Source organism: Citrus sinensis, chromosome 4 (assembly GCF_022201045.2).
Source record: "Citrus sinensis cultivar Valencia sweet orange chromosome 4, DVS_A1.0, whole genome shotgun sequence".
NCBI classification, from domain to species: Eukaryota; Viridiplantae; Streptophyta; class Magnoliopsida; order Sapindales; family Rutaceae; genus Citrus; species Citrus sinensis.
The window spans coordinates 9,634,917-9,649,846 of NC_068559.1; the positions used below are offsets into that span (position 1 = coordinate 9,634,917).

General features: G+C 36.5%; 1 protein-coding gene and 2 non-coding genes across 3 annotated transcripts; 2 read left to right on the forward strand and 1 right to left on the reverse strand.

Moving 5' to 3' along the window:
• Positions 1 to 688: 688 nt before the first annotated feature.
• On the reverse strand, positions 689 to 795 carry LOC112499143 (small nucleolar RNA R71). Its single transcript, XR_003066666.1, has one exon. It is a non-coding gene; the product is annotated as a small nucleolar RNA R71 (small nucleolar RNA).
• A 10,463-nt stretch (positions 796 to 11,258) lies between these two features.
• LOC112499066 (small nucleolar RNA R71) lies at positions 11,259 to 11,361 on the forward strand. Its single transcript, XR_003066593.1, has one exon. It is a non-coding gene; the product is annotated as a small nucleolar RNA R71 (small nucleolar RNA).
• Positions 11,362 to 14,052: 2,691 nt separating this feature from the next.
• Positions 14,053 to 14,448, forward strand: LOC107177896 (uncharacterized). The gene has a single exon (XM_015532437.1). It carries the CDS (start codon positions 14,053 to 14,055, stop codon positions 14,446 to 14,448), a length of 396 nt encoding a protein of 131 aa, XP_015387923.1.
• Positions 14,449 to 14,930: the final 482 nt, after the last annotated feature.

The following is a 14,930-nucleotide window of genomic DNA, read 5'->3' on the forward strand; positions in this document are numbered from 1 at the left end:
AATTAGTTTTAACGGAGCTAATTTTTTATTTAATTTAAATTTGTTTATTTTGTTGACATAGGTGATGTAGCAACCCTTGCATGTGCAAATATAAATCTGTTGACTTCCAGTTTGATCTAGAAATTAAAAGAACTGCAAGGAGATTGAGAAGAGAGCATCGGGAATTACAAGCTGCTGTAGCAATGGATGATTTACAAAATTTGAGAAACTTAAACCGTAGAGAGGGGATACAACCAATCAATGTACGTGAAGGTCTAAATGGACAATGTATTCAAGGACAACCAGGGAACAACAACATTATTCACATGGTGAACAATAGAGATAGAGCCATTCGAGACTACGCAGTGTTGACTCCTCAGGCCATACATTCGGGAATAGTTAGACCCGACGTTCAAGCTGACAATTTCGAACTCAAACCCGTGATGTTTCAGATGCTTCAAACAATAGGGCAATTTAATGGTCTGCCATCTGAAGATCCTCATCTACACCTTAAGTTATTTTTGAAAGTAAGTGATGCTTTCAAGATTGCTGGAGCATCGCAGGAAGCATTGAGACTCACACTTTTCCTGTTTTCTTTGAGAGATCGAGCAAGAGCATGGTTGAATTCTCTACCACCAGATTCTATCACTACATAGAAGATTTGGCTGACAAATTTTTGATGAAATACTTCCTGCCAACCAAGAATGCAAATTTAAGGAACGAGATCACATCTTTCCATCAACTTAAAGATGAGAGCTTGTGTGATGCATGAGAGAGATTTAAGGAGTTACTCAGAAGACGTCCTCATTATGGTATTCCTTGCTGCATACAGTTGGAAACTTTCTATAATGGTCTCAACCCAAGCACTAGATTGATGGTGGATGCTTTAGCAAATGAGGCTTTGTTATCTAAGTCTTACAATGAGGCTTATGAAATTTTGGAGAGGATTGCTAACAACAATTATCAGTGGCCATCAACCAGACAAGCTGCAGTAAGAGGAACAGCAGGAGTTCATAATGTAGATGCCTTGACAGCATTGTCAGCCCAAGTAACTTCATTAACAAACATAGTGAAATTTATGACCACTGCTCCAACAAGTGTCAACCTAGTTGCCAAGGGCTCTTGTGTTTATTGTGGAGAGGGACACTTATTTGATAATTGTCCTGGGAATCCAACTTCAGTCAACTATGTGGACAGCTTCAATACACAGAACCAGGACAATCCATATTCAAACACTTACAACTCTAGATGGAGACAGCACCTGAACTTTTCATGGAGTTATCAGAACCATACTGCTGCAGCACCTAGTGGACAGAACAGACTTGCTCAACCATCTAGATTTTATCAGCAAAATCAAGAGCAAAGAAGTATCAACAATGATCAACTTAGCTCCCTTGAAGGTTTGATTAAGGATTATTGTTGTGCAAATTTTATTGAACTTGCAAGTGCACGAATCTATTGTAGAATAGATTAATGGAGACGAGTGTCGATCCCACAAGGAGGTGGATTTTAATTATATGTAGAATTAATTTTGTATGAGGGTGGTTGGATTTATGGTGAAAGTAACTTAGATTATTCTAAAATTGGAATTGAAACGGCGAGAATAAATTGAAGAGAATTCTATTGAAATGACGTACTTGGATATCTGGATCCGTATCAACATGCACCATGGGCTAAATATTCCTTATTAATGCCAATTAAATCATGAGGGGGGAATCCATACCTCATGAACCACACTCTAATCAATATGATGCTAAGGGCTTATCGTGCCAAATAATAATAACCTTGTACTAGGGGGCCGGTGAAACCAAGGCGGTACTAGACAATATTAGTATTATTTGTCAACGAGAAGTCAAAACATCCACAAAAACTAGAGGGGAAGAGAAAATAAATTTACCAAATAAAGTCCATGACACATGTTGAGACTTCACCTTCAACCCAAGCTTGAAAAAAAATTGGCTACTCATAATTGAACTAGGGGCAAAATGAGAATTTATTAAAATACGTAGAAAATACAAGATGGAGAAGCAATTACAGAAAATGGATCCCAAAAATGGATTCAGAGATATCAAATTAGGGGAGGAGGACCCCTTTTTATAGATACATGGAGTAAATCATGGCCATCGGATTAAAAACAGTTTGGACGCTTAGGATTACGCCATGTCATCAGTCAACAGTACGCGGTTTGACCACGCGGATGAACAATAACACGGTTTGACCCGGGTTGAACAGTGACACGGTTTGGTTGAAAATAATCCTGTGTGATGCATGTACCGTACGCGAGATTTTTTGTCCACTGATATGCTGCCACGTCACAATCAACAGTACATAAGAATTTTAGTCCAACAGGATCGTGACACCTCATCAGTCAATGCCACATCATCGGTCAATGCCACGTCATCATCCGTCTATGTGAACAGTGTCGTGAATATATATATATATATATATATATATATATTTTTAACACTTATGTTTATTTAATTAGACTAATGATAGTAATCAAATAAAAGTATAAGCATTATCTGCAGTCTAAAGAAACATCACACCCACATCAACCATCCACATGAATCAGACCAGTAGACTTTGTCACAGCTACTTTTAAGAATGACATGTTAAACCCAAAAATCTCACTGGATATAGTTACACTCTCACAAAGAAATTATACCTAATAAAAATAGTCACTGCAATGAATGGTAATTGAGAGAAAATAATAAAGAAATTATATCAAATGCTCTCATCAAGATGAAAGAAATATGCCCTCAGCTTAGAAATAATACGATCTCAAGTCAAACAAAAATGCTAGTCAACCCACTTTATTTATCTTTTTTTTTTCTCTTTTTTTATTATGCATCACCACATCTTTTTAGCCCATATAACTAGCTTCTACTTCAGACTATAGTTCCCTAAAATCAAGAAATACTTTTATTAGGAAGTAACATAGGTTAGAGACATGGCTAACAAAGAAGGGAAATAAGGAAAATAAAGTGTATGTTTGAGAAAAATGCAGAGAATTTTTTTTTTTGAAAGTTGCAAGGTGGATTTCACCTATTATTGTTATTTTTTTTCTTTTTTTTTTTGAAACAATTTTTTTTTTTTTTTTGCTTTTGCTTGGCACAACGTCACTAAACAAAATAAATATTTACATTTTTCTCAAACATAAATAGGTGATGAAACTTATATGACATCGAGTAATACTCCAAATCGGAGTGGGTCAAGATGATAAGTTTAACAAATAAAAGACTTTTTTTTCTTTTTTTTTTTTAAAGGCTCAAAATGGTTAACTATGGATATTTCACAAAAGGGATGGCTAGAAAGGCTCAAACGGATCAAAAATGGTCTTTCCATCGTCTTTTAGGGTTCTAAATAATCTTCCATATCTACTAATTAGATGGGTCTCCAAATGTAGCAACACACACTTTTTTTTTAATTTTATAATTTTTTTTTATTTTTATTTTTTTAGGGTTAACTCAAAAGAAATCTAGAGATCGTGCATAAAATAATAAACTGCTAAGTTGTATAAAGAATGGGCAAAATGGTTGCTCTCCAAGAAAAATGATAGGCTCAAAAACTCACTTGGCACTTATTTATGACATGTTCATTCCTTCAAGCAACTCATATTTGTCTCCGACATCAACATGTAAAGTAGCAAATATAGCGTAACATCACTTAAGACCAAAGACAATACAAATACTAAAATTTGAAATTAATCATGTCATCCAATGTTAAAACAAATCACACAAATTTTTTTTTTCAAACAACATCCTACCCCCTAACCTATTCCAAACGTGAAAGAAAAATATGCATGCAGAAATGTGAAAATGATGCAAAAAAATTAATTAGAAAAGTTACACTTAAAATGATAGAAAATGAAAATGGTTTTTTTTTTTAACTTAAGAAGATGTGTTTCTAGAAGCACTACACCCCATATTCAGCCGTCTTCGACTCAAAAAAAATTGAAAATGTATATTTATAAAGGAGAAATTAAAAAGAAGAAGAAAAATGAACATCAAAACTTAATAAAGAAAAAGAAAATGTCTGAATATTTTTTTTGAATTTTTTTTGAATTTTTTTTAAACGATGAAGATGCGTTTCTAGAGTCACTACACTCCATATTCAGTCATCTTCAACACAAAAAGTTAGCAACAGTTAGTTTCTACAACAAAAAATTAGTAAAAACATTGTCATCAATCTTTGAAAGGAAAGAAGTAGAGTTTAGAAGACATCACCTGGGTGGTGCAACACAGAAGAAAATATTTACAAGCGGAGAGTTAAATCTAGTTTGTACTTCTTACTGCGGCTACTGTTACCATCATTATGTGGATGCTCCAACACAAAGGTCCAGGGATCTGGCTCTAGTCTATAAACTTGTAACAGATCAAGTAACTCATTAACAGTGTGAGCACAAATAAAAAGCTTTTTCGCATTGGAAGGAATGAAATAGTTTTTTATTGCATGGTTAAAAAATGCGATGAAGCTATCATAAAAGTTATTGACATTTAACAAACCGATGGGTTTCTGGTGAATGTGCAGATGAGCCCAAGATGCTAGTGTGATAAGTGCCTCTAGTGTTGCAAGATCTCTTGGTAGGAAAATAAAAGCATCAGCATGATTAAGCATTTCAGTTATTCTTTCTTGCATACCTGAGACGACTAACTCTTCTCCAGTCGGTGAGTCAGACAAACTGCCCAAAGGTTTTAAGACTCATGGGATGATGCCTAACACTTGGCTTCCTCTGATAAAAGCAGCTTCTGAAACCAATTTTGATAACCCTCGGTTACCTCCTCCATACACCAAGTGTAATTTTCTCTCTGCTATGCTTCAACCAAGATCTACGGCTGCCTCAACGAACTCTTTATGTTTGCCATAGTTAAATCCAGAAAGCACACAAATATTCTTGAATTGTCTATTGGGAGTAGCTGCCATTGGAATACTTCTCAAAAATAATTTGTGAGTGCTTGACAAAAAAAAAATCACATTTAAGAATCTTAGTGACAGTGGATTACAGTTGTGTATGAGGTAACATGTCAGTGTCAAATAACGTGTAAAGTACATGACTCGCGAGTCAAAAAGGAAACAGTAAAAAGGAAAAAATAAACAGTAATAAAATGAAATTATTAAAGACAATAATGCAAATGATAAAACAACAGTGAAATAAAATAACAGTGAAGTAAAAAGGATATGTACACGTAGTTGCGACTGTGGCTCACATCTTCCTCTGGTTTTACGTCCAGAAACAGCTTGAACGCCCTCTATGAGTCGAGGATAGACTTCCCATCCAGTTTTCTTATAAACTGGCAAACAAGGTCGTTTATAGTCAGATTCTCGAGGCTATATCGTGCATGCTCTTTCTGGAATAATGGCCATTACTGGAGAATCGCTCCTTGCACATATCCACTGGGATGCGTTTCAAGAGACAGAAGGATATCATCCAATGACTCCTTATTCAAGCCATCCCTAATGAATTGAATCTTATCTTCCCTGTTATCAGACACCATTCCTAAATAACATGGGTTTTTATCGCAACTCATTCTGGCACACTTATGACAAGCAACAGAAATTCTTCGAGACAGAAGGATATCATCCAATGACTCCATATTCAAGCCATCCCTAATGAATTGAATTTTATCTTCCCTGTTATCAGACACCATTCCTAAAGGAAATGGTTTTTTATCGCAACTCATTCTGGCACACTTATGACAAGCAACAGAAATTCTTCGAGCTCGTCGTTTTCTTGCATAATTTCCTTTACCACAACCAGGCATGTATGCAATAAAATTTGGAGGTAACTCACCTGCCAATCGTACTTTAGCCTCGATTAACCAACAGATGTCAGCAGGTATGTTATTCCTCATGAGCAATCGCATGCGTTCGGACCGGGCTTTATAGATCGTAAAAAGGGCATTCTGAGGAAGTGAAGGGAATCGCTTGTGAAGCTTCGCTAGAATCTCGGTTCTGTCCATACCTTCGCCTCAGAATATCAGTTATTATGGGAAACTGAAGTAACCGACTTGATTGTCATGGAGTACCATTATTCGCCACTTCACCGGGGTAACAAACTAAAGCACACCAACAGAAAAACAAATTAAAACACACAAAGAAAATCAAAATCGTCCTCTTATTGAATTTACCTCAAGCTCCAACTGGATGTCGTAAACACTTCTCTCAATGTCTCTGAGTTGGCTTTCTAAACGCTCAACATAGGATACTAACTCTGGTGGTTGCAGAGCCCAAATACGACGTGTCTTACAAAATCGAATCTGCCTTTTGAGATGAGATTTTACACGTTGAAGTGGTTTAAGAATGTTCAGGAGGAACGGTTTAAGTATAGTACTCATGATTAACAATGATAAGAAAAAAAACTTAATGGTTAAACAAACACACTTATGCAAAAATAATTTCAATTAGCAAAAGAATAATAAAAAGAAAGAAAAAAAATCAAATCACCAAAAAGAAAAGAAAAAACAATCAATTCAGATCTGGTGGGTCACTCAAATTTATTTCGATGTCCTCTCCATGTGGTTGGTACTCTAGATATGGCTTTAATCTTTGACCATTAACTTTAAACGTGACACTGTTCTTTGGGTCATTGATTTTAATTGCCCCATGTGGAAAAAGAGTATGAACAATAAAGGGACCAGACCAACGAGAGCGTCAGACCAACAAGAGCGTAACTTACCTAGGAATAGGTGCAAGCGAGAATTGAATAAAAGCACTTTCTGACCTGGAGTGAACGATTTTCTCATAATTTGCTTGTCATGGAAGACTTTCATTCGTTGCTTGTAAATCTTGGCATTTTCGTATGCATCATTGCGAATTTCTTCAAGTTCTGCCAGTTGTAATCTTCTTTCTAAGCTGGCTTACTCCATGTCAAAATTGAATTTCTTGATGGCCCAATATGCACGATGCTCGAGTTCCACAGGTAGGTGGCAAGCTTTTCCATACACTAGCCTGTAGGGTCACATCCCGATCGGGGTCTTGAAAGCCATTCTATATGCCCATAATGCATCATCAAAGTCTTAATGACCAATCTTTTCTGTCTGGCCTCACCGTCATTTCTAATAGGTGCTTTATTTCTCGATTGGAGATCTCAAATTGGCCACTAGTTTGCCGATGATATGGGGTTGCCACTTTGTGTGTGATGGAATACTTTGTCAAAAGAGCTTTGAATGCTTTGTTACAAAAGTGGGCACCACTATCACTGATTATTGCTCGAGGGAATCCAAAGCGCGAAACAATGTTGCTTTTCAAAAATCCTATCACCACCTTATGATCATTGGTTCTACATGGAATTGCTTCTACCCATTTCGATACGTAGTCAACAGCAACCAATATGTATTGATGGCCAAAAAAATAGGGAAAGGGTCCCATGAAGTCGATACCCCATACATAAAAAATCTCAACCAATAAAATTGGATTTAGTGACATTATATTCCTTCGCGTAATGCCCATTCGTTGACACTTATCACTTGAAGAATTGAAAGTGTAAGCGTCTTGAAATATAGTTGGCCAATAGAAACCACATTGTAAAACTTTAGTAGCTGTTTTCTTAGCACTGAAATACCCTCCACAAGCTTGTTCATGGCAGAATGAAAGAATATTATGAATTTTATTTTCTGGGACACATCGTCTAACAATTTGATCTGCACAATATTTGAACAAATACGGGTCATCCCAAAAGAAATTCTTTATTTCTGCAAAGAATTTGGCTTTGTCTTGCTTGGTCCAATGCTTTAGAAGTTGACTTGTAACAAGATAATTAACTATATCAGCATACCAAGGTAATGCTTTCACACTCATTAATTGTTCATCTGGAAATGACTCATGCAATGTTAATGGCTCTGTAATTGTGTTAAAATGGAGACGAGAGAGATGATCTGCCACAACATTTTCTGTGCCTTTCTTATCTTTGAATTCCAAGTCAAATTCCTGCAAAAGTAACACCCAACGAATTAGTCTAGCTTTTACATCTTTTTTTGTGAGAAGATATTTAAGAGCAGAATGACCTGTGAATATAATTATTTTACAACCAATGAGATAGGATCGAAATTTTTCCAATGCAAACACTACTACTAGCATTTCTTTTTCAGTAGTTGAATAGTTCAACTGTACATCATTTAATGTCATACTAGCATAGTAAATAACATGGGGAATTCGATCAACTCTTTGTCCTAACACTGCTCCTACTGCATAATCAGATGCATCACACATGAGTTTAAATAGTAAGCTCCAGTTTGGGGGCTGAATGATGGGTGATGATGTCAACAATTACTTTAATTTTTCAAAAGCCATAAGACATGAATCATTAAAGATAAAAGGTACATCCTTAGCAAGTAGATTGCATAAGGGTCTAGAAACTTTGGTAAAATCTTAAATGAAACGTCTATAAAAACCAGCATGCCCAAGGAAAGATCTGACTTCTCTGACTGTTTTGGGTGGAGGAAGATTATAAATGAGATCCACCTTGGCTTTGTCAACCTCAATACATTTGCTCGAAATGATGTGACCGAGAACAATACATTGTTTTACCATAAAATGACACTTCTCCCAATTTAAGACTAAGTTCTTCTCGATACGTCTCTGCAGAACTAATGTTAGATGATGTAAACATTGATCAAATGAATCACCAAAGACAGAAAGTCATCCATAAAGACTTCAAGGAATCGTTCAACCATATCAGAAAAAATGCTCAACATGCATCGTTGAAATATAGCAGGTGCATTACATAATCCAAATGGCATTCTCCTATATGCAAATGCGCCAAAAGGGCAAGTGAAAGTAGTTTTCTCTTGATCTTTTGGTGCTATGGGAATCTGATTGTATCCTGAGTAGCCATTTAGAAAGTAATAAAATTCATGGCTTGCTAATCTATCAAGCATTTGATCAATAAATGGTAAAGGAAAATGGTCTTTACGTGTGACAGGATTCAACTTTCTATAATCAATGCATACACGCCATCCTATAGTCACTCTAGTGGGTATCAATTCATTATCAGCATTCGTAACTACTGTCACTCCTAACTTTTTGGGGACAACTTGTATAGGACTGACCCATGAACTATTAGAAATTGGGTAAATAATACCTGCGTCTAATAGCTTAAGGACTTCAGTTCTAACAACTTCTTTCATATTAAGATTTAACCGACGTTGTATTTCCCTAGTAGATTTAGCATTTTCATCAAGGTGAATGTAATGCATGTAGTCTACTGGGTTTATACCTTTTATGTCTGCTATGGTCCATCCTAATGCTCCTTTATGCTCTTTAAAACATCCAACAACTTACCTTTTTGTTCGTCATTTAGGGATGATGAGATGATTACCGGCAGAGTACTTTCTTCTCCCAAAAATGCATATTCCAAAGTGTTGGGTAATGGTTTAAGCTCGAGTTTTGGTGGTGATTCTGATAATGGGATGAGTTTCTTCTCTGATGGTGCTAGTTGTTCAACTCTTGACTTCCATTTATTAGTGTCCATGGATGGTGCTGAGTCAAGTAAAGCGTTGACCTCATCGACCAATCTATCAATATCAAAATCCAAACAAAAGTGAGTTAAACATGTTTGTAAAGGATCATCACTGAGGTTTGAAAGAAAAGTATTATCAATTATTGTTTCTATTAAATCCACATCAACAATTCCATCATCTGCATTGTGAGGTTGTTTGGCAATGTTGAAGATATTCAGCTCCATAGTCATGTTGCCGAAGGACAACTGCATATTTCCAGTCCTGCATTGAATGTGAGCATCTGTAGTTGCCAAGAAAGGTCGGCCTAGAATAATTGGGATGTGCTTCCTTGAATCCTATATTGGTTGAGTGTCAATTACAATGAAATCAACAGGAAAATAAAACTTGTCTACTTGGATAAGCACGTCCTCCACAATACCTCGATGTATTTTCGTGGACCGATATGCAAGTTGTAACACCACTAGAGTTGGGTGTAATTCTCCCAGTCCAAGTTTCACAAATACAGAGTAAGGCAATAAATTTACACTAGCTCCTAAATTCAACAAAGCATTCTCAATTGTGTCATTCCCTATACTACATGAGATAGTGGGGGAGCCTGGGTCTTTGCATTTTAAAGGAATTTTATGTTGGAATATAAAACTAACGTTTTTTGTTAAAAATGCCTTCTTTTGAACATGTATATTTCTCTTTTTAGTACAAAGGTCTTTAAGAAACTTGGCATAAGATGGAACTTGCTTTATAGCATCAAGTAAAGGGATGTTAACACTTACCTGTTTGAAGATTTTAAGAATCTCACCTGTGGATTTTCCCTTCTTTCCTTTTGCTAACCTCTGAGGAAATGGAGCTTTCGGAACATATTCTTATGGTTTGGTTTCTTCTCTCTCCTTCAATGGTGAGTCCTCAACATTCACAGGTATAATTTGATTTTCTTTTGTCACTGGCATCTCCACTTTGTTGTCGACTTCTTTTCCTTTTCGCAAGGTCATGACTGCTTTGACCTCTCCATGCTGCTGTGGTGAACTGGTACTTGCTTCATGTACTCCTTTAGGATTAGACACTGGTTGACTCGGAAATTTATCTTTCTCAACAGTCATTGCCAAGGTCTGAACTGAAGAAGCAAGTTGTTCCACCATCTTTTCGAGGCTTGAAACTGATTGGGATTATGATTTGAAGCCTGCTCTCAACTCATTTCGTAGTCCATCAATGGTGCAGTTCTGTTGCTCAATTGTGGAGTGAGTAACATTCTTGAAATTCTAGAATGCATCCTCCCATGGTTTGGGTTGAGAGTAGTTCTGGTTTTGATTGTATGGTCTAAATGGTGGCTGAGAGGCTTGAGGATTTTGTGGAATTGGTGGAGCTAGAGCTGCTGGTCCATTCTGTTGGAATCCTTGAGACTATGAAAAATTGGGGTGGTCTCTCCATCCAGGGTTATATGTGTTGGAGTATGGGTTGTAATTTGATGGTTTCCTCATTACACTTATGGCATTGGCTTGATCTGAGTATGAGTCATGGTCATGTGGCTCTGTTGATTTAGCAGTTGATAACGATGCTATTTGTCGAGCGAGACCTTCAACTATCTCATTGACTTCTTTGATTCCTGAAGTTGACTCGCCAATGTGAACCTTATTCACTCCCTTAATTCTTCTAGTATTCCTGAGTGATCGACTCCGTTGTTGGGAATTATCCGCTTGTCGCTGGAAGAATTCCCAAATCTCTGATGCACTTTTTGACATTAGCTCTCCTCCACTTGTTGCCATTAGCCATTCTTGCATATTCGGCAATAATCCCTCCAAAAAGTATTGGCATTGGTGCCATTTCTCGTACCCATGATGTGGACACTTCAAGAGTAGCCCATTGAATCGCTCCCATGTTTCGAAAAACTGCTCGTCTTTTCCTGCGTAAACTCTGAAATTTCCCTGCGAATAGCATTGGTTTTATGTACTGGGAAATATTTATTTAAAAATTTTGTTACCATTTGTTCCTATGATGCAATGCTATTAGCAGGCACTGTATTAAGCCATGAACGAGCTCTATCCTTTAAAGAAAATGGGAATAGTTTAAGTTTTACGTCATCATCTGAAAAATTCTCATATTTAAATGTTTGACAAATAGCATGAAAATCATTCATATGATTATATGGGTCCTCATTTTTTAGGCCATAGAATGTTGGGAGATAATTTAGCACACTAGGTTTTAGTTCAAAACTCCTAGTAGCTACATTTGGGTATCTTATGCATGATGTGCTCAAATTAGCTAAAGGACTGAAGTAGTCCTTAAATGGCCTCTCTTGTGGTTGCAAATCCATTTTATTTTTAACTGGTTTGTGTGTGTGAAGTGTTTTCTTAAGTTCAAAGTCTATAGGTTCAAGATTAGGTAATAATGACCTACGACCATACATGCAAAACAAATAAAATAAAAATAAAGATGGGAACAAAACAACTAAAAATCAAGAAGAGAGAGAAATTACGATACCAACCTTATTGCGCTATCACAACCTTACTATAAAAATACACAAAAAATACGTGAAATAAATTTACTAAAAAAAAATTAGTAAGATAAACAAAAATTACAAAGAAGAAAAATAATAATAACTTGAAAATTAAATTACAGAATTTTAAAGAAGAGGAAAAGAAAAGAAATACTAACCTCTAAATGCGGATTCACTTTTTTTCTTTTTTTTAATAAGAAAAAAAATACAAGAAAACAAATAAAAGAAATTATTCACAAAAATTAATTCTACAAATTAAAATAACTTACCTCCCCGGCAATGGCGCCAAAAACTTGTTGTGCAAATTTTATTGAACTCGCAAGTGCACGAATCTATTGTAGAATAGATTAATGGAGACGAGTGTCGATCCCACGAGGAGGTGTATTTTAATTATATGTAGAATTAATTTTGTATGAGGGTGGTTGGATTTATGGTGAAAGTAACTTAGATTATTCTAAAATTGGAATTGAAACGGCGAGAATAAATTGAAGAGATTTCTATTGAAATGACGTACTTGGGTATCTGGATCCGTATCAACATGCACCATGGGCTAAATATTCCTTATTAATGCCAATTAAATCATGAGGGGAGAATCCACACCTCATAAACCACACACTAATCAATATGGTACTAAGGGCTTATCGTGCCAAATAATAATAACCTTGTACTAGGGGGCCAGTGAAACCAAGGCGGTACTAGACAAGATTAGTATTATTTGTCGACGAGAAGTCAAAACATCCACAAAAATTAGAGGGGAAGAGAAAATAAATTTACCAAATAAAGCCCATGACACATGTTGAGACTTCACCTTCAACCCAAGCCTGAAAGAAAATTAGCTACTTATAATTGAACTAGGGGCAAAATGGGAATTTATTAAAATACATAGAAAATACAAGATGGAGAAGGAATTACAGAAATGGATCCCAAAAATGGATTCAGAGATATCAAATTAGGGGGGAGGCCCCCTTTTTATAGATACATGAAGTAAATCATGGCCATCAGATTAAAAACAGTTTGGACGCTCAGGATTGCGCTACGTCATCAGTCAACAGTACGCGGTTTGACCACGTGGATGAACAGTAAAACGGTTTGACCCGGGTTGAACAGTGACGCGATTTGGTTGAAAATAATCTTGTGTGATGCATGTACCGTACGCGAGATTTTTGGTCCACTGATATGCTACCACATCACCATCAACAGTACAAAAGAATTTTAGTCCAATAGGATCGTGACACCTCATCAGTCAATGCCACATCATCGGTCAATGCCACATCATCATCCGTCTATGTGAACAGTGTCGTGAACAGTAACGTAGACAGTACTGTACATGTGAACAATGCCATTTTTCCTTTTATGCTCTTCCTAAGGTTTTCGACCGTCCTGAGTTCAAAAGTGATGTCCGTTTTGTCGTCTGATCTCTCGTTTATTGTGAAATGACTATGATGTCCCTAAAATACATAAAATACTTAATTAAAATAAAACACACGGAATTAAATTAAAAGAAGGTTAAATATATAAAAGTAAGGATGTTAGTAAAACTTGAAGTGTAAAATGATGATTTTCTCCTTTATAAATATACATTTTCTAACACTCAACAATTATATTGTGAAAAATGAAGTGGTTGTCTAAAGTCATGCTGCATCTTTAAGAAACTTGGAAAATCAAATTGGACAACTTGCTACAGCAATAAGCAACAGACCTCACGGTAGTTTACCCATTAATACAGAGGACCAAGAAGAGAAGGGAAATAGCACTGCAAAGTGATTAACTTGAGATCTGAAAAGGATGTTCATAGTCCCGTTGGTGTACCAAAAAGAAAAATTGAGTCCAACAAAGGCCAAGAAGACACTCAAGTAGAGAATGAGTCACAGTCTTCCACTCTTCATAATGCAAATCAACATAGCTCTGCTACAACATCTGCAGAAAGCTATGATCCAGCACCTGGTGGTGAGGAAGCTACAGCAGCAACAACAACAGAGCCGAGTAGAAACAGCTACATATCAATATTCCTTTTGTGGAAGCTCTAGAGCAAATGCCAAATTATGCAAAAATTTTAAGGATATCTTGACAAAGAAAAGAAGACTTTGAGAATTTGAGACAGTTGCTCTAACACAATAGTGCAGCCGAATGCCTCAGAGTAAGATACCACAGAAGATGAAGGATCCAAGAAGCTTCACAATTCCATGCTCCATAGGCACTGAATACAATGGCAAAGCACTTTGTGATCTGGAGGCTAGCATCAATTTCATGCCTTTATCAGTGTTTAAGCAATTGGGAGTTGGTGAATGTAGACCAACAACAGTGACTCTACAACTTGTTGACCGATCTCATGTCTATCCAGAAGGGAAGATTGAAGATGTGTTGGTGAAGGTGGATAAATTTATTTTTCCGGTGGATTTCATTGTGCTAGACTTTGAGGCAGACAAAGAAGTGCCAATCATTCTAGGAAGACCTTTCTTAGCCAGAGGAAAGACTTTAATTGATGTTCAAAAAGGAGAATTAACCATGAGGGTGAATGACTAGCAAGTTACATTCAATGTGCTGGATGCCATGAAGAGTCCCGATAAGATTGAAGATTGTAATTTTATCAGTGTTGTGGACTTTGTTGTAGCAGAGAGATTACACAGTTGCTGCAGTAAGAAAAAAATCAATGCTGTAACATTTGAAGAACTTGATGATGAAGATCATGGAGCAGCTAACATAGTATGGTCAAGGGAGAATCAACCCTTCAGAATTGACGAGCAAATCCAGCAAAGGGAACTCACTCCAGACCAACAAGAATTCAAAGTTAATGGGCCGAGAGTGAAGCACTATCTGGGAGCTGATGTGAACAGCCCAAAGAGGGATTGGTTCTTGAAAAATCCAGGTTAAGGAAACAAGAAAGCTCAGGCTGAAGGACCTAAAATCAAGCGCTAATTGGGAGGCAACCCAATAAGGGAAGTTGTTTCAAGTTTTTAAGGCATTGAATTTAGCTTTTAAATTATTTAATTTGTCTTTTGTTATTT

What these genes read in the sequence shown, in the direction of transcription:
- LOC107177896 (XM_015532437.1), top strand. Translation starts at nt 14,053, where the DNA reads ATGCCTCAGAGTAAGATACCACAGAAGATGAAGGATCCAAGAAGCTTC.